Source organism: Micrasema longulum, unplaced genomic scaffold (genome assembly GCF_059751315.1).
Source record: "Micrasema longulum isolate JH-2025_06_02 unplaced genomic scaffold, ASM5975131v1 h1tg000880l, whole genome shotgun sequence".
Taxonomy (NCBI): domain Eukaryota; kingdom Metazoa; phylum Arthropoda; class Insecta; order Trichoptera; family Brachycentridae; genus Micrasema; species Micrasema longulum.
The window spans coordinates 195,164-213,940 of record NW_028278072.1 but is presented as its reverse complement, the minus strand read 5'-3'; the positions used below and the strand labels follow the sequence as shown (position 1 = coordinate 213,940).

At 33.4% G+C, this 18,777-nt stretch overlaps 3 protein-coding genes across 3 annotated transcripts; 2 read left to right on the top strand and 1 right to left on the bottom strand.

The window, feature by feature from the left end:
- Positions 1–1,792: 1,792 nt before the first annotated feature.
- Positions 1,793–5,567, bottom strand: Eph (Eph receptor tyrosine kinase). Its single transcript, XM_088231392.1, has one exon. It carries the CDS (start codon positions 4,959–4,961, stop codon positions 1,923–1,925), a length of 3,039 nt encoding a protein of 1,012 aa, XP_088087518.1. The 5' UTR covers positions 4,962–5,567; the 3' UTR covers positions 1,793–1,922.
- Positions 5,568–6,964: 1,397 nt separating this feature from the next.
- Positions 6,965–13,196, top strand: wrm1 (wurmchen 1 transmembrane protein). Its single transcript, XM_088231396.1, has 3 exons — positions 6,965–7,116; positions 10,766–10,981; positions 13,039–13,196. Exons 2-3 carry the CDS (start codon positions 10,792–10,794, stop codon positions 13,194–13,196), a joined length of 348 nt encoding a protein of 115 aa, XP_088087522.1. The 5' UTR covers positions 6,965–7,116; positions 10,766–10,791.
- A 7-nt stretch (positions 13,197–13,203) lies between these two features.
- On the top strand, positions 13,204–15,876 carry wrm2 (wurmchen 2 transmembrane micropeptide). Its single transcript, XM_088231397.1, has one exon. The coding sequence runs from the start codon at positions 13,204–13,206 to the stop codon at positions 13,375–13,377; it is 174 nt and encodes a 57-aa protein (XP_088087523.1). The 3' UTR covers positions 13,378–15,876.
- The last annotated feature ends 2,901 nt before the right edge of the window (positions 15,877–18,777 follow it).

Here is an 18,777-nt window from a genome sequence, read left to right as displayed (position 1 = left end):
CAAAATCATTATTTCATTAAAAAAAATATTTTAAGCTTTCACTGGAAAGAAATGTTTAATTTATTCTACTTAATTTGTCAATTATTCTAGAAGTAAAATGAAGGCAATGATTATGCCTTAAATGCTGATTTTACATCATTTACTTAAATTCTATGGTAAATGAAAATGTAAAATAAATGCAATAATAGCTCAGTTTCTTCATAGTAAAGAACAAAAAATAAAAACCGTAAAACAAAATTATAACAACACAACCGAAATCAATTTTAATAAAATGAAAAATTCTGTAGTATTTATTTTTAAATAGAAACAGTCTCAGTGTCAACTTAATTTGTACAAGTCAGTATTCTCATGGTGAACTAAAGTAAGAAAATGAAGTCAATCAAACAGGATTCGATAGGTTTCTGTTTACCAATTAAACCTCATTCTGGATCTAATATTTTAATCCAGCATTGGCAATATTAGTTGGAAAATGAATACACAGAGTTATAATATTAAAATCATCCATCCAAGTCACAACAGTCAACTGTCAGAATCTACAGTAATCTAGAGTCAATGACTACACGATCGGTAATGAACCTTTCATGGTCTCTTTTCGTACATACTGGTGGATTTCTTATGTACAAATACTTTATTTTATTCTTCTCAAAAATACTAGATTATGGATCAGTTTCTTCAGAGCCGGAGGACTTTCTATACGTTCAGTTGGCACAAAGAACTAGACACTCGCTCGCAAGGGAGAAGAGAATACCATACTTGTATTAATTTACGGTCAGTGACGGGGCGCTAGATCCTGTTGGATCCGGCGCAGGGTTCTTTTCTCCACCAAGGTGAAGATATACAAGAAATTCTACACAGAGTAAAAGTCACTTTCTGCCTTGTGGTATACTGATAAGTGTGTATTTCTAGCTGAGGTCCCCGGCTCGATTCCCGGCAAGGTCAACGTAAAATATATATTTAAAGTGCGAGTTATCACTGCAATATTTCATTATCTCAGGACTGGCGCTTGAAGCGTCAAACTGGTCATCTTTCCTTTACATATATTACAAATTATCAATGATACGCTGCGATTGGCTAATGTAGTGCCCCATGCATAGTTAGGTGTGGAAAAGGAATGATGGTAATAATGTTTCGATTTTAAATAAAACATGTAACACATCTACATAATAAAAAAATTAATAACAGGTACTTCTGTCCTTTGTTCTATCATTTTTACTGTCCGATTAACTTCACTTCGCACTTAAGTGATCTTTGTAAAATATAGTACAGGATGTCTGACATAAAAACAGAATAGCATGTTCAGTTTTCTTTGATTCTAAATTTGAGCATAAAATAAGGCAAATAAATAATACTATATACTAATTTACGCAAAATTCTGGAGTTATCTACATTGCAACGCATTTCTTCCCACTATCCCACTAGTCTGTATTTGCGAAAACACTCGCAGATGCATCACAAGATATTTTACTGTGAAATATTGATGTTAAAAATAATATTTCGGTCTTTTGTTTACGATAATATTATATTATGCACAAAATTACTTTGCATTTTTTAAATTAATAAATCATTGCTTGGTGTCATTATTTTTCTAGAGGAATGTTAATACCCGAATGTAAAAATTGTTGTTTTCAAAAAAATAATTTAATATTAAGTATAAAAAAAAACTTTATATTATAAAAAGGTTGCGTTAATTTGTAAATGTATATACTCTGTTCTCTCCTTCTAAGTAGAAATACATATTATAATATGCGTATGATTATATTTCATAAAACTATTTATACAATAAAACAGCTAATCTTTTCACCCATCTCGGTGAAACTTTAATACGTAGGTACTCCATATCATGCTTGTCTTTCGATAAATAAACAGTCTCTCACAGGTTTGATCACGACATACACAGCTCAACGCAGTTAGCAATTATTTAACTACACCAAAAATCCCTCAGTACCATTAACCCTAATTTGTGCTCGCATTGTTTGGACACTATTCATAATTTTTTTCTGATGTCCGACTAAAGTTATGCCTAGTAAAGTTAATTGTTGAACTGTTAGGTTAACAACAGAATCCATATCAGTGATGTTGGCCGCGTGGAACTTTTCCACGTAGCGGTGCATCTTGATGGAGTTTAGCCAATCCTCGACGCAGGTGAAGTGGGTGAGGTCAGGCGTATCCCCTGCCAGCGGGTTAGCCGACCTGTTCTGCGCAATCTTGCGCAGCGTGTCGGGGCAGCGGATCAGCTTATCCAGCGTCTTGACAATGCTGAGGAAGGCAGGCCGGTGCGTACGCTCCTTCTGCCAACAGTCCAGCATCAGCTGGTATATCGCCTCGGGGCAGTCCATGGGTGACGGTAACCTGTACCCTTTCTCGATGGACTTAATCACGTCTTGATTACTCCAGTTCCAATACGGCCGCTCGCCGAAAGACATGACTTCCCAGCAAACTATTCCCAGTGACCAAACATCACTGGCAGAAGTGAACTTTCTAAATGCGATGGCTTCAGGGGCTGTCCAGCGGACGGGAATCTTACCTCCACGAGTCGTATAAGCTCCTTCTGTTGTTGACTCAATTTCTCTAGACAACCCAAAGTCGGCGATTTTGCAAACTAATTGAGAATTCACTAAAACATTGCGAGCAGCCAAATCTCTGTGAACATAATTCATTTCCGAAAGATATTGCATACCTGCCGCGATTCCCCTTAACATCCCAACTAGCTGCAACACTTGGAACTTACCATCATTAGCCCTCAGGAAGGTATCTAAGGACCCATTCTCCATAAATTCTGTTATGATCATGACGGGATTACATTTAGTGACGACTCCCTGTAAAAATATCACATTGGGATGTTCAAACTGGCCCATAATGGAGGCCTCGGTGAGGAAGTCACACCTGCTCTTGTCGGCAGATCCTGGCTTTAAAGTCTTTATAGCTACATCTATCTCCTGTACACACGACGGGGGCAGTTTCAACTTGCCGCGACAAACGTCCCCAAACTCACCACCTCCTATGATGGCTTCAATAGTAATACAAGATGCATCAATTTCTCGGGCAAACTCTTTCACCGCCTGATTAGGATCCTCGTAAGTGTGAGGATCTATATAAGTACGAGAAGAGGTGCCGGCTGCAGTGAACAATGGTGTAGTAACGTTGGAGTTAGTTTTCACTGGCATATTTTCAAGTCCCGTGTAAACTTCTCCATTGCGGTAATCCAGAGTGTTGCAATCACTGGGCTGTTTTTTATTGCACTCATCGTTTGCTCTCGAGCGAATGAACAAAACTGTCATAATGATTATAGCAACTAATAAAATCACAACAGCGACCATAGCGCCAGCAATAATTTTAACCTGCATATTGTCTTCGTCGCCTATATACTCAGGACCTAAAATCTGACCGGTACGTCCAAACAGGACGGGACTGTATTCTCCCCAGCCACGCTGGGTTTTGGCTCGAACTTGTATTCCGTATTCTGTTTGCTGATTGAGTCCACTAATTGTCACTTGGAGGTCAGTTGACAACATAGTTGAAAAATTGGTTCCCTTGATATCCTGTTTGGGAAACCATCTCACTTCGTACGTTTCCACATCAAATTCAGGCTCAGATATATCATTGATCATAGGAGCATCCCAGGCAATAGTGAGCTCGGTACTTTTTACTGAAGCGACTCTCACTTTGTTGACGGCGCTGATTACGGATGCCTCGGTTGTGACAAAAAGATCAACAAACTCAGGCTCATGACCCGAGATTTTAGTGACCCCGTTCTCAGCAAACACCTGGAACCTATAGGTTGTCACAGGATTCAAGCCAGATATAGTTATTCGAGTATCGTTGAATAGCTCGGTGGATGGCTGCAGCTGAACAGCGGCGCTGCAGGCATCACACTTGAGTCGGTACACTATATCCTGGCGGCCGCCGAGCCTGATTGGCTGGCGCCACGACAGGATCACAGTTGACTGGTCCACAAAAGATACTGTGAGGTTCTCTGGGGCGGACGGCCACTGAGTACACGGCATTCGTTTAGGGTCTTTTTCCGCTCTGTAGTATCCAAAGTCACATGTGCACTCACTAACAGCGTACTCTACAGATTTAGAGTGGTCTGGGCACAGTGAGCATAAGTCATCGCTAGTAGTGGCTTTAAATCGCCCCGGGGGGCATTTGGTACAGATAAGCTTGTCGAAGTCAGGCTCGTAGCCGGCTTTACACTTGCAGCCACCGCTAGGATGCGTCCACTTTCCGTCACCTTTGCACAAGTATGTGGGGTTGTCTACAACCTCTGCATTGTGCACACAAGTTCCGTTAGCTTGCTCAATTATAGTCACCTCTTTTCCGGTCGGAGTCTCGGGGAAATGAGCAAAGTTAATGGTAACCTCAGGACATGTTATGTAGTACACCTTTACGGCTAGAATAGAGCAGCACGCTCCTTGATCTCGGAAGGCAAAGTAAACTCCCCGTTTGGTGACAGCGATGCTCTTTACTTCGGTATTGATTATCACTTCAGAGTTTGCGTTGAATCTGCCATCGCCGGCTGCTATCCGCGCTATTAACTTGTAACTGTCGGGTTCCCAGGGCGGCTGCTCATTCATGGCAACATCGAACTCGTAATAAAGTAAACTGAAGGTTTCCTTGCAACTGAGTGCATTCCCCGGAAACAGAGAACAATCTCTGATGGTGAATTTAACTTCTATGTAAATTCGATTCGCTTGCCTTCTTTCAATAAACGGAGTCCACAGCCAGTTATTTACTTGATTATAAGCAACGTCACAAACGACGTACGACCGCCAGTTAATGCCCTTTTCGAAATTCGTAAATGACTCTTCGACCCATCCGGGGGTACTAGCGGACTCCCTGAAGGGATATTTTGTCCATTCGAGCTTTTCTTCAACAGATGTATCCAGAAGAATAACTTGATTACACAAGATGCTTCGAGACATAAAAGCGAGAAATACGAAAAGAAGAATCGGTGCCATCATTGTGTATGGCGTTTCCTTCAGATGTTCAAGCAGTCTTAGATTATTCTGGCTTTATGACCATTAATGTCGCATTATCGCACTATATCGTTTCAATATCATGACCGTAGTATTTATCAATACACTGTGGCATTAAAGATGTACATCTTGCACAGAATTCGTCATTTTAAATGTATGCACGGAACACGTATCAAAAACTCGCTCCGTCAAATCTCACTAACATAATTACTTTCCTCAAAAACAATACTAAAACTCGAGTAAGTTGGACGTTTCAGTTAAAATTAACACTTCACATTGTTCTAGTTGAGATTTATATTTCTTTCAGAACGTGCACTTTCATTAAACAATGATCCAGAGGAAATACTTCATCAAGGGGTGGGGGGCACTGCCATTATGAATATTGTTATTTTTATGATCGCGGAATAATTCGTGCTTCGAGTTCGAGCGTTTACATTTTAGAGATCGCACTAGTAAATTTCATAATTTAAACGTATTATTTTCACTTTGACTTCACAAATAGCGAAGAAAACAAACTAAAACTCAAGGCGTCAAGAAACCGAGCACCCATTGCCCGTAAGTACAAAATCGCCTACAAAATTCTAAATCTTGAGTCTTAAGCCATAAACGAAAAAACGAAATTCCTATGAATGTAGAAAGAGGAAAATTCTAGATGAAGAATACTTATGCATAGACAAAAGAACTTTGAGGCTAATAAATGCTCTTATTCCTCCTACTTATCAAGCATCTTTGACATACCTACACAAAAAATCATAGCAACATAACAATGTGAAACTGCTTATCGCAAACTATGTATTTACTTTTTAAAGCGATGTTCCCTCCGACCTGTAAATTAGCTATTACTGTGTTTTCTAAATGAGAATAGACCTTTTACTAATATCTTGGACACTTTCATTAAGTAGTGTTCACACAAGGATAATAAAATATTGTCTTTCCCAGCATCTGACCTATTGTCCTCGTACAGGTGCCGTGGTGCAGTTGGTTAGACGGCCAACTGTGAAACTGGCGTCGTGGGTTCGATTCCCGTAGACTACAAGAGAGAAATCAAAGAAATATGTTTTTCTTAATTGGTCTGGGTGTATTTTTCGTTACCTCCTTTTATATCCTTTTTATCCCAACTGCTGACAAGCCTTAATTTAGAGCAGTGATTATTAACCAGGACGCTAGTGCCCCTTTGTAGGCGTTTTGAAGTATTTATTTTTTTAGCAATTAGGGGGTGCTGCAGAATATTAAGTGGGCATTGTGTAGAAATAGAAAAATAAATTCAATCTCATAAAAAATAGGCCCATTTAAAAAAAATCAAATTATCACCTATGAGTGAAAGTTTTCTACTGTCCGAGGCCGGTAATTCATTTTTATCAGACGTAGAAAGTGTCAGTTCAAATTTAAAAGAGCAGTTTATTGGCCTACAAAATGACAAAATGAACAAAAAACATCGATATATCTCACACGAACTTTGTTTTATTTAAATATAAAGATAGGAAGCACTTAATGAAAAACCCTGTAGTAGTGCTTCAATATAAATTTAATTGTTACAAAACAAAATGTTAACAGTGAGTAGCCAAATTAATAGGGACACCTATGAAAAATTTGTTAATGTCCCTTTTGTATTCATACTGAGTCTGTGAACTACGGCTAAATTAGTATATTTTCCAGATTTTCCTATTGTTCTATCCTGCGTGGTCGAGGCTGTTCACGGAGCAGGGACAAGATAATATTGTCCTATCTATTGTATTGTCCTCGTGTGAAACTTGCTTTATAATCGAAATATAAAATTACTTGTTCATGATAAAGTTTCAATTACCTACTGAAAACGTAATTTTTATTATTTACAAGCACATAAAATAAAATAAAATATCGATAGAAGCCGATAACCCTGCAATAATTTGTGCCGCCAGTGAAGCGTCCTTGTGATTTCTAAATAAATCTCCATCTATAATTATTAGCATTTTTCTATGGTTTTTATTTAGTTTAAATCATCATTCTGTGGTTTCATTAACTTCAAAGTTCTACATTATCTCTGGTTTCATTTTAAAAGTAGATGAGGCGATTACGAATCGCGAATTCCGCCCAATTCCACTCCAACGCAATCCACCGCACCGGGGCTTCGAGCTCGAACCTGCTTGGCTTGCATCTTCAGGTATCAAACCGAACTTTATTCTCGTATATATAAGTCATCAAGTAGCAGTTTCAGTGTTATGTTTTGGTTTACCTTTGTGTTTGCTTTGTAATAGAGTGATTACTGTAAGCCACGCCTTTATTTTTCTGAATACCTGCGATGGGCGGTATGAACTGTTTTTGTTACGAGCGACTTATTTATATTTTTTAAATTGTTTATTTTCAGCGCGTTTCCAATAATTTAATGTTTTTCCTCTAAGTATAAATCTTAACGGAGACCCGATCAAATAACAATTATAATAAAAGATGTGTAATTCTTTTAACATCTCTCAATATTTTGCTCTAATTCAACAATATTAGTTTTTTTTTTTAATTAATCACATAGAATTCGCAATCTTTGAAATTAGTGCAATACAGATATTTTTATATCAAAAACTTTAACTTGAAATATATTGTTTATTTATATTTGGATAATTTATATAGCGCCGTTTTTGTGAAAATCACATCAAGGGCGCAAGGCGCAAGGTGAGATTGTTGACAAGAATTTATTGTACATGCCGATCAACTTTAATCCTTATTTTAAAATTTATTTAACTATAAATTAATACCTTCGAAGGTAACTTTTTAAATGAGTGATTTGTGTAATTTTCCACGCCCAATTTATTTCTTACTCATAACTCACTGTTGGTAAAGGGCGTGACTGTTTGTTTCTGATCTTATATTTTATTGTAAGCGAAATCATCAACTGTTTTCAAAAATACTTAAAATTATTACGTAAAAGATATAAATTGACTCAATTTTTGTACGAGGTAAGCAAAATAACTTAAGTATTTCCACCCATTTGAGCATTTAGTAAGCAACTATGTTTTTAATTAAATCGCGTTATCAATTTTCATTCTCAATAATATATAAATAATTAGGTACATTTATTTATTGTGAAAAATCATAGTCTTTAATTTGTTCAAATAAGACCAATAATTAAGGACCGGTTTTTCAAAACTTGATATTCGCTTGAAATGTTATTTTTCAGAAGAGGGTTTTTTTGTGATTCACATCAAATTACGTGAACAATCTTTGTTTTAAAAAATTACACCTTACAACTAAGCCTGAAGGTAATCTTATTTATAATTTACTTATAGTTTATAATGTTTATAATAATATATAAATTATTTAAATATAGTTTAAATTTTTTTTTAAATTGAATCTTATAGACAACGACATTGATTGTGCCGAATGCGATTTTTATATTATATTGTATTGAGGATACCAAATCAAAGAATTAAATGAGCAAGTTCAGTGGATTTTTTAATTTGTTTATAGACTATTAAACTAAGCGGAAAAAAATATTTATAAACAAATTATGTATCGTATTATCAGCACTATGATTTTTTCCAATTTTATTTTAATTTTATATTTTTAAGATTAATCCACTTGTGACGTCTCAATTTCTCTTCCCCTTCTCGGTCAGTTCTGCTGATTTGTCGGTTGACTTACCCTAAACCTGAAATTCATCACAACTATCTTATCATTGGTTGATTCATAAGAACTAGTGACGTCGTTCAAAGTAGTTCGTTTTTTTTTTTTCATACATTTTTAAGATACTTTGCACTACAATTTAAAACTCTTATTTTTACTGCGCCTAAGAAAATATTTTTTATATCCAATTTCCCGTATAGCTGAACTTCCTCATTCTAAGATGTACACATGAAAAAAACAATTTTCTCAATGTGTTAGTTTTCGTAAATGGTTTATTGATCATGTCGACGCTGGAAAGGCTATTTACTTTAAGAGGCATTTTGCAAACTTTACAGGAGAGCCATTTAAAAAAATATATCTCATAAATTATACCAGAACATCGCCTATAGATGGGGTAAATAATATTTTAATGTGTATTAAATAGTTGTTGAAAAAAAATTACAAGTCCCGTGTCGTTTAATGTAATTAGTTCTGTCGTTATTAAAACTGCGATGTCGCTTAAAGTAAATAGCCTTTCCAGCGTCGATATGGTAAGTCCTAAGCCGAGTATGTAAATGTGTTAGAGTTTTTTTATTCAAATCTTAATCTTACTTAATAAATTAAGTTTGTGGGTTGAGAAAATGTATGTTTGTGTTGGCTTTTTTTTAACATTCTATGTCATATTAATTTATATGAAAAAATAATAATTCAAGCATCATTGTCCTGACAGATTTCAATTTGCGATGTATGTCATTTTTATTTATTAAATTATTATGTTAGTTTTTAAGTACAGCAGGACCTCGATAGTCCGAACAACCAAAATTTATACCTTGTTCGGATGTACGAAGCGTTCAAAATAATACAATTTTTTTTTGTAGCTGAAAGTATGCTTGAATCACGCAAAATGTTATATTATTAAAGTATAATGCTATTAATAATACTTTTTTAAAGAATTCAGTATAGTGCTTTGACAAGTGTTATTTAGCGACCTAGAAAGTGCATTATCCCTTAATGTATGTAAAAGCTTTTTTTCTGGAATTGAGAAATAGACTTCACCACCCATTCCAAGCAAGTATTTAAGGCAGACTCGGCCTGAGTATGTGGAATTCTTGTAAATGGTTTCGATGCCTTCAATTCTTTTTAATTTTCGCTGTCATGTTCATTTTTTACTTTTCTTACTGTCTTCATCAGTTAAGGCTCCAGACAATCAATATGAGCATTGTTTATCAAGAAATTGTTAATATCTCTTTCCGAAAAGCCCCTGTTTCAAAAATACAGTCATCTTCAGGGTCAAATACTTCCGCATCTTGGCCGGAAATGTCATCTGATTCAGATAACAAGGGCTACAGAGGTAGAGGTAAGTGTCATTAGAATTATAGAGGCGTTCAGATTAGCTGGGGTTCGGACTATTGAGACCCTGCTGTATGTTTACTTTTTATTTTTATTGCGAAGCTGTTATTTCTAATTTGTTTTTAAATTGATTGTTTTTTTTATGGGCTTGTTTCTTTTTGTATAAACATGTTTCTTTCACATTTTCAGGTTTATTTTTTCTAACCCAAAAATAAAAATAATATTTAATATTCATTTGAAACATGCGCATGTAAGTGGATTTGCGATTATTATTAATGATATACATATGAATCATTATTTGACTATGAATTATATACTTAATTAAAAATAAAAATAAAAATCTCAATTTAAATGGTTAAACTAAAATGTGAATTGCAACACCAATGTTTATAGGCCTGCACAAGTAAAAAAAGATGGCAGCCATAGATTTTCATGAAAATTTTATTATTTATTGTTTCAGCATTTACTTTGTGGAAAAACATTTTGAATTTATTTAAAATGAAACACTTAGTAATTTTTACCACATAAGAGTTTAATATATTATAACACAACTAGTTTCATCTATTCTGAATTACCCATCATACAAACAAACAAACCATCACGCCGTATCCCGTAGGGGTAGGCAGAGAGGATAGAATGCCATATCACTCTGTCTTTGCATTCACATACTACTTATATACATACTTTATAGGAATTAATTGAGATATAATACTAAACACAAACTATGTTTGAAAATTGCTCGGAGTTTTATCACATTTAATGCAAAATAGGCTGGGATCAAAGGGGTTAATATCTTTAATAAAATGTATATTCTAGCGATTCTATAAGAATCACGAATTTAATGAATTTATTTTCATTGATTTCAGTCACTACATGAATGTAATAAGTGGAGATGTCTATTATTGAAGAGCGGGGTGATTACAAGAAGAATCCATTTTTCACTGGAAACGAGTACAGCGATTTCTCTCCGTTCTACATTATCATCGCTTTCTGCACGGTGATTGGATTTGTGTTGTTTATATTTAATATTATTTGCTGTTGCTGCTCTAAGCACAGTGAATACTGGCAAGACCGGCACACAGGTTTGTACTTTTTCTATTTTTCAATACTGATTAAAAACCCTTATAGTTTGTTAAAATTAAAACATAAGTATTTCAATAGAGGTGAATCTTTTTTGAGAACGGAAAGAGAACATTGGCTGGTTTGAGTGCTCACTTTACACACTGTGCATAATGGGCGTGTCGAAGATGGAACGCGGATATTTTGCAGTTGTCATCGGCAAAGTTTGAGGTTGAGGTCATGCAGTGTTTTTCAGTCAAGCAATGCATAGAAATTGTGAAAATTCACTACTGAAATGGCGAAAACTCTATAGACGGTGCGAAAATGTCGCACATTTTTAAATCATCATTATGCACCATTTCAAGCCGTTTTAGAGAATTTAATTAATAAATTTGAAACTGTTAGCGTTAAAGCACTTCCGACTTGATGGGTACGTCAATAAACAGAACTGTCGAATTTGAGGGACCGAAAACCCATGAGTAATTCATCAGCAGCCTATGCACCCGCCGCGTGTGGTGTGTATTTTGGACTGAAGGAATCAATGGCCTATATATTTTTTGAGAATGCAACCGGCAATGCAGTTACCGTCAATGGTCTTCGTTATAGTGACATGTTAACTAACTTCTTGTGTTAAATGAAGTTGATGACATTTGGTTTCAACAAGATAGAGCAAGCTGCCATACTGCGGCAGAAATAATGCAGTGATGGCAGATGAAATTTCCAGGACGAGTTATCTCGCGACGGGAATAGTTAAACGGCGACCAAGAATTTTCTTTGGGGGTTTCTGAAGGGAAAGTATGAAAATAATCAACAGACAATTTCGGAGCTCAAAACGGAAATTCGACAGGTTATTGATGAAATTCATCCATAACTATTTATTATGAAAATAATTTATGATAATTATGTCAAAATGTAAACAAAAATTTCGTGAAAAGGGTGAACATTTGCCATCAAAGCTAAGGCGGGCGTTTGTCGGATGTTGTGTTCCACACGCAATCCCCGTGTGTATATTTTACATTGAAATGAAAACTCACTCAAAACTCAACTGCAATATGTTTTAATAAAAAAATAAAATTCCAGTAGGTTTTGAGACATCCTTTATAACCTTCGCCGTTCTGCCTATGTTTGAACATCGGTTTTTCTTAAATTCTTCCATTTGAAGAGGTTTTTCGTCTCTATTAACTATCAGTTGTTATATTGTCGATAGTTAACAACTTTAAAAAATAAAATAATAAAAAATTTGATTAACTCCCTAGAGTACTGATGGGTAACCAACTTATGACACGCTAAGACATTTTGGGTGACCCGCGTCATTTATGAAAATAAACTGGACTGATGAAGTTTGTATATAACGCTTGTTTGAGTTTAATATGTACAAAATACCATGAATATGTCCTTGTACTTTTCTCAAGCTGAACGGTTTGGGTAGGTAGGAAGAAATTTTCTTAAGGCCCCGCCCTTATGCATATTAACTGTATAAAATGTTTATAAAGAGTAAAATAAAGAATAAAATTCCAAGTCACTAATGATTTGGTTTTGATTTTTAATAATGCTAAATGTTATTCAATATTTGTATTTAACCACTTACCGACTTTTCTATGTCTACGGGTTTCGAGACATACTTGTCTCTTCGTCAGGACACCAATTAAACCAACATGCAAAACCCACTATACACCTTCACCATAGTTGTGCACAAAAATATAAAACCAACACGACATGCACTGATTAGGACAAACATGCACAGATTAAATTATAAAAATACTCTGTTGTTTGAGTAATAAATAAAAAATAAAAAATATTTTAATTAAATTAAAATATTTTTATTGTGGCTTAAAATATTAATATTCCTAGATGTGACACGGCACCAGGTCAAGCTAGGTTTTTTTCTCAGAATATTAATACGCCGAGCTTCAAAGGTTACCGATCACTGCCTTAGACGGTTACATCTAGTGCTTATTGACAAAAATTTGTGTGTTCTCAAAATATTATTTAAAAATCTTAAGAACTTTTACCCTGCGTACGTAGAATTTATTTAAAGCATTTAGTGCGTAACTTAAGAATAATAAATATTTCTCAAAAGGTAATCGTTGGCTGGTGTCACTGTGGTCTGCAACTCCTCACAAGCAACCCCCACTGGACTACACAGAGCTAGAGAAGGGATACGTTCCACCTCCTCAACCGTTCATCAAGACATCTCAGGAGTACCTAGAACTTCACAAAAGGGAGAGCGAGATATAGAACAAACATGGCTTTCATTATTCTGTATCCCGCAGTAGCGGCCCTCGCTCTTTTTATAGTCGGAATAATTATCGTCATCTTGCGGTTTGGGCCGCAAATTTGCGGAGTTCGTCATACCGCACTAACAAGCCACCATGAGTGGGATGAGCAGGTTTATGAGCAGAAAGTGTCTTATGCCTAACACTTTTGCCTCTATCGATTGGTGTAATGTTTGCCCAACATAATATTATCCAATTTCGGTGAAAACCAAGTTCTTTTTACACAAACAATGCCTGTTTTTCTTTTTTTATCTTTACTACCTATTTAATTGGAATGTGATTCTTAAACAATTCTGTACTGTTACAAGTACTTAAAATGTTTTTCTGATACAAAAAGAAAACACATTTCACTTGGTTTGATTTTGATCATTTATCAAATATACATTTATAAAAGTATATTTTATGCAAATATCTCATTTCTCATACATATACAACTAAAATTAACAAATTAATTCCTTAAGCTTTTTTCTCAGAGCGGAGCTTCAACATGAGCTTTAGGAAGTCAAAGGTGAACAGAAAATACGGGAATTTCAAGTTTAGTACAAATAATTATTTAAGAAAATCCTTTGAAAGTTATTTATGTCATAAATATAACAAAATATAACTTTTTATTATATTCCATTATTACTTATTGCACTCAGCATTTAAAAAATAAAGTTTAAGTAAAATAGAAATGTTTGAATCTCGATAAAATTATATTATTGAATTATTTAAATTGGTATGACTTTTTTCTTATTCAATTATTCAAATAATGACAACAGCCATAGGGGGCGACAGAGGATAGAACACCAAACCACTCACTCTATGTTTTTCAATGTCCATGTTGAATTTCATAAAATATCTTAACACACTTGTTTGATTAAATTTATAACTGAATATCAATACAATTATGTATTACTGAAATCAAATTAAATTTATAAATTGAATAGAATTATTTCTCAGTATTCGTTAGATTTTATTTACGGTTGCTTCTCTTTCTAAAATATGTATATTTATTTTAATGTGTGAGAAATGTAACCTAGATAGCCATATATTGGCAACATATTTCTCAGAGTACATTATATATATTCCATTTTAATTTTAAATAGTAAAAAGGATGTTAAAATATGTTATATGTATATTATGTATTCTGAAATGCATTATTCTAGGAGTTTGACCAATTGCAAGGCAATATCGTCAGTATATTGATATGACCCTCTAAATGACTAAATTTGGAAAACCAGTTAAAAATGCAGTTATATGTAATTTTTTGAGCTTTATCGACTGATAAAATCTTCTAAATCTTCCGAGATTTTGTTTCAAATTTAGAATGTTTTTTTTATATTTATAATGTTTTCTGGTTAAAACCATTGATTGCATTTACCAGATATTTTTTTTCGAAATCTCGTTCATTGAAACAAAGGAATTAAGGTTTCGTGAGTATGTATCATGTCCAAAATATGTTGAAAAGACTATACGACGACGAGTCAAACATTTAAATAGATTTTTCTCAGTAAAGTCGATAAATGCATTCAGGGGTTTTATCAGTATATGACTATACAACGTATGTTATTTTATTATATCTGCAAGCATGAATCTAATTTTTAAATATATTTGACATAACTGCATAGTATTTTGAGTATAAAAGTTTTTTAATTAAGTTGAAATATAGATTGAAACATCTTTAGTAATCACGGAATGAGGAACTTCAGCCCTATACAAAATTGGGTACAAAAAATGTTTTCTTACGCGCGATAAAAGCTAGAGCATTCAATTATAAGGCAAAGTTTCTTAAAAATGTATGGAAAAAATATTTTAATAAAAACAAACTACTTTGAACGACGTCACTAGTTCATATGAAAGATTTCCGGTTTACTTACCGTCAACCAATCGGCAGAACTGACCGAGAAGAAGCGGAAGAGAACTTGAGATGTCACATGCAGAATATTTTCAGAAATATAAAACTTTAAGAAAATCATTGCACTGATAATACGATCATAAAAATTTTAAAAAACTTTTTTGGCTGAGTTTAATAGTCTATTAACAAATCATTTTTTAAAAAACCACTGAACTTCCTCATTAGTACAACAAAATGTGTAGGTACTCTAGACTAAATAGTTATAACGGATTTATTTAAGTTTTTGTCATAAATTCTTATATTTTATTTAACCCATTGCACCACTAATAAAGGTGACATAATTCGTTCACACAACACAGTATTTAATTTTGACACATTTCTTTATTACAATAACATTAGGACTAAATAATAAATAATGTGAAATAAATTGTGATTATTACATTTTATTATGAAATCAGTAACCGAAATATACTTATTTATGTCATTTTTATGAAGAAAGTTGTTGTCATTCAGTTTTGATGTAAAAAAAATCACTTCAAAGATAAACCAGCGAATCACCAGCTTTCTGAGTAAGTGACAAATTGACCTTGGCTGGCGATCCGCCGGCTTTGTGTTGCAATGGGTTAAATATTCAATTATGTATTAATAAAATATACCATTCAAAGGGGAATTTTTATGAACTTTCATGTGTTGCAAAAGGGTATACATACATATTATGACTCGATAATTCCGTCCATTTTATAATTTTTTATGTATTATGTAATAAGTCTTTTTTTGTATTTTTAATAAAAAATCTCATACTGAATTTCATGTTTTCTTTTTAGATACCTAATTTTTTCAACAGTTGTTTTCCGTGAATAACAGACCACGACCACGGTTGAGTCTTTTTGTTTGAAATTGTAATTTTTATTCTATGGTTTTTTTCCCTTATATTTATTTCTTAATTTACTATGTTTAAAAGGGGCATTATGTAAAATAAAAATAAAACTTTTGTCAGTCACTAGTATAATTAATAATACTTGCAACATAATTATTGCAAAGAAATATGATTGAACCAGGGAGATCTCTTGCTGGTAGGTGCATAATAATTTGTCGGCCTCGTGGTGTAATGGTCAGCGCGTTTGCCTACCATACAAGAGGTCTCGGGTTCGATTCCCGCCATGGTTGATATGAAATATTTATTTAAAAGGGTGTTTTTGCACTAAAAATATTTCATAGTCCCTGGATTGGTACCTGAAGCCTGAAACTGGTCATCTTACCTTCATTTAACAAAAAATATCAAGATACGCTGCGATTGGTGTGCTAATGCAATGCCCTATGCACCATTAGGTGCGGAAAGGGAATGATGAGGTGCATAATATCTACAACATGCTATGCAGGAGATCCAAAGCTTAATAGTTCAGATAGCAAATGCCAAAATTATGTTTGCCCCGGAGTTTGAAAAGGTAACGTCCTCACACTTTTCGTTATCATAATCTTGTTGGATTCCATCCAAGCCGATACCACCAGACCAAGGATAGGGTAATCTTCTGAAAATTCTGCAATCTAGATTATGCTGATTACCAAAAATATTATAATGTACATTGCAAAAGGGATGTAGAACTTTTTTGCGAGGGATATGGAAGTATAGGCATGTACATATGTACAGGGCTCATGATTGTCATTAGCTGGTTACGGACCAGTCTGGGATCCAGACTTGGTTCACTTACTAACTGCCAAATTTTATTTTTCTGTTTATCATTCAAATATTTGTATTTTGGTATTGGAAAAGGAATAAAACATAAGATTTCTAAATCCAAGAAGGAAAATATGTTATTTATAGTTTCAGCCATAGAATCAAGCTTAATTCTATGATTTCAGCATTTACTTAGTGGAAAAACATTATGAATTTGTTTAAAATAAAACTGCTCAACTGTTGACGATAATTTTCTTCCCTGTGTCCGAGAAGTAGCTTGTTATAAAAGTGAAGAAATGTATGGAGAAAACCATTAACTAAAATGCCGATGAATGTTTTCTCTTTACATCCGAGATCTTGCTATTTCCGTGATCGTTATAACCAAGTTCAACTGTATTGTTAAAATAATAAGTAAGACACATTAAGGGTTATACAGTTTTTAATGGATTAATAAAATATGTTTACTAGCAAAGACTTTAATAACTTTCGACCATTTCTAGAAAATTAAATTTTTCAAGAGAGAGTTTAAAATGTTTCTTAATAGATTTTTGTTTGATCATTAGTAATAGTTAAAAATTGAATGTAATAGTAACAATTTTAAAAACAGAATAGATTTTTTTATAGAATACAAAAGCAGTTCAAAAAAAATATTATTTACTCGTATCTTCATATTTGTAAACATAAAAACTGATTGGTCCTTTTTTGTTTAAAACATTATTTAGTTTAGGAAGAATTTTGGACCTGGCACTTTGCAATTAAAATATTATTACAATATCTGTATGTGATAGTCCACTGGTGGCTGAGGATTTGCATCATAAAGCAATTAACATGTCTCTTTCTAAAGAAAAAATATCTTCAAAGAAAAAAAAACGTAATGGTGATTAGTGATTACCAATCTATAAATGAAAAACTTGTAACCTTATTTGCTCACAACAATATGAATGATGTACTTACTGTCTTCTATAATAGTATTAATGACCTTATTAATAATTATATTCCCAAAAAGGATGACTGAGCAAACATATTATTAAGAGGATAATATTAAGATGTGGGAGACGAACAAAAGTTAAGAAAATGATTCAACTTCTAGATAGCATGACCAATGTTGCCAATGAAATAAACAAAATTATTAAAGGAATAGTTCCGAGATATTTTCAAAATAAACTAAAAAATAATGAGTTCTTTCATAGAAACTATGCAACAAGAGGATCTAAAAATATAAGACTGGAAAAGAAATCAAAAGCAATTTCCCAGAACTGCCTTATGTACAAGGGAATACAACTATTTGAAGAAATGCCAGAAAGCATAAAAAATGAAATTAATGTAAATATATTTAAAATTAAATGTAAAAAGTATATATGTGAAAAATATTAGGTAGTATATAGTGTAAATAGTGAATATAATTAATGAAAGTGTACATATGAAACAGTTAATATTATAAATTAGGATATTAAGTGTATAATAGTGATAAATAATGTTAGAATAAGTATAGATGTAAATATTGTGTTGTAAATATATATTAGACTATGTTAATCATAGAACTAAATAAAAAATATAAAAAAATACCCACCGTGGTATAATCCTGCTATCATTAAAAAAATGCCAAGAAATATTTAAATACCAGAAAAAATAAAAATTACATAAAAACCCACTTGATTACAAAGCATTCTCCTTATCCAAGATTAAAACATCTATCTTATATTATTAGCTACAAATAATTGAGAGTGAAATTTTTGCAGATCCTAAATGTTTTTGGTCATATGTAAAATGTAAAAATACCTCTCATATTATTTCTATTTACTACCTACCTAAAAAATACTGCAAATAATGGAATAGACATATGCAATTTATTTTTCGACTACTTTAAATCCGTTTTTACTCCAAAAACAATACATTTTCTGTTAAATCCAAATTATTCTGATTGTGGGCAAGCTGATTCAATATGCGGATATAACCCAAGCAATTGTAAAAACAAAATATTAAGGAACTTGACATAAATAAAGGGAGAGGTCCAGACGTGATCCCTCCTAT

What these genes read in the sequence shown, in the direction of transcription:
- wrm2 (XM_088231397.1), top strand. Translation starts at nt 13,204, where the DNA reads ATGGCTTTCATTATTCTGTATCCCGCAGTAGCGGCCCTCGCTCTTTTT.
- Eph (XM_088231392.1), bottom strand. Translation starts at nt 4,961, where the DNA reads ATGATGGCACCGATTCTTCTTTTCGTATTTCTCGCTTTTATGTCTCGA.
- wrm1 (XM_088231396.1), top strand. Translation starts at nt 10,792, where the DNA reads ATGTCTATTATTGAAGAGCGGGGTGATTACAAGAAGAATCCATTTTTC. An exon ending in CTGGCAAGACCGGCACACAG is followed by an intron (nt 10,982 to 13,038) that starts GTTTGTACTTTT and finishes ATTTCTCAAAAG; the next exon opens with GTAATCGTTGGCTGGTGTCA.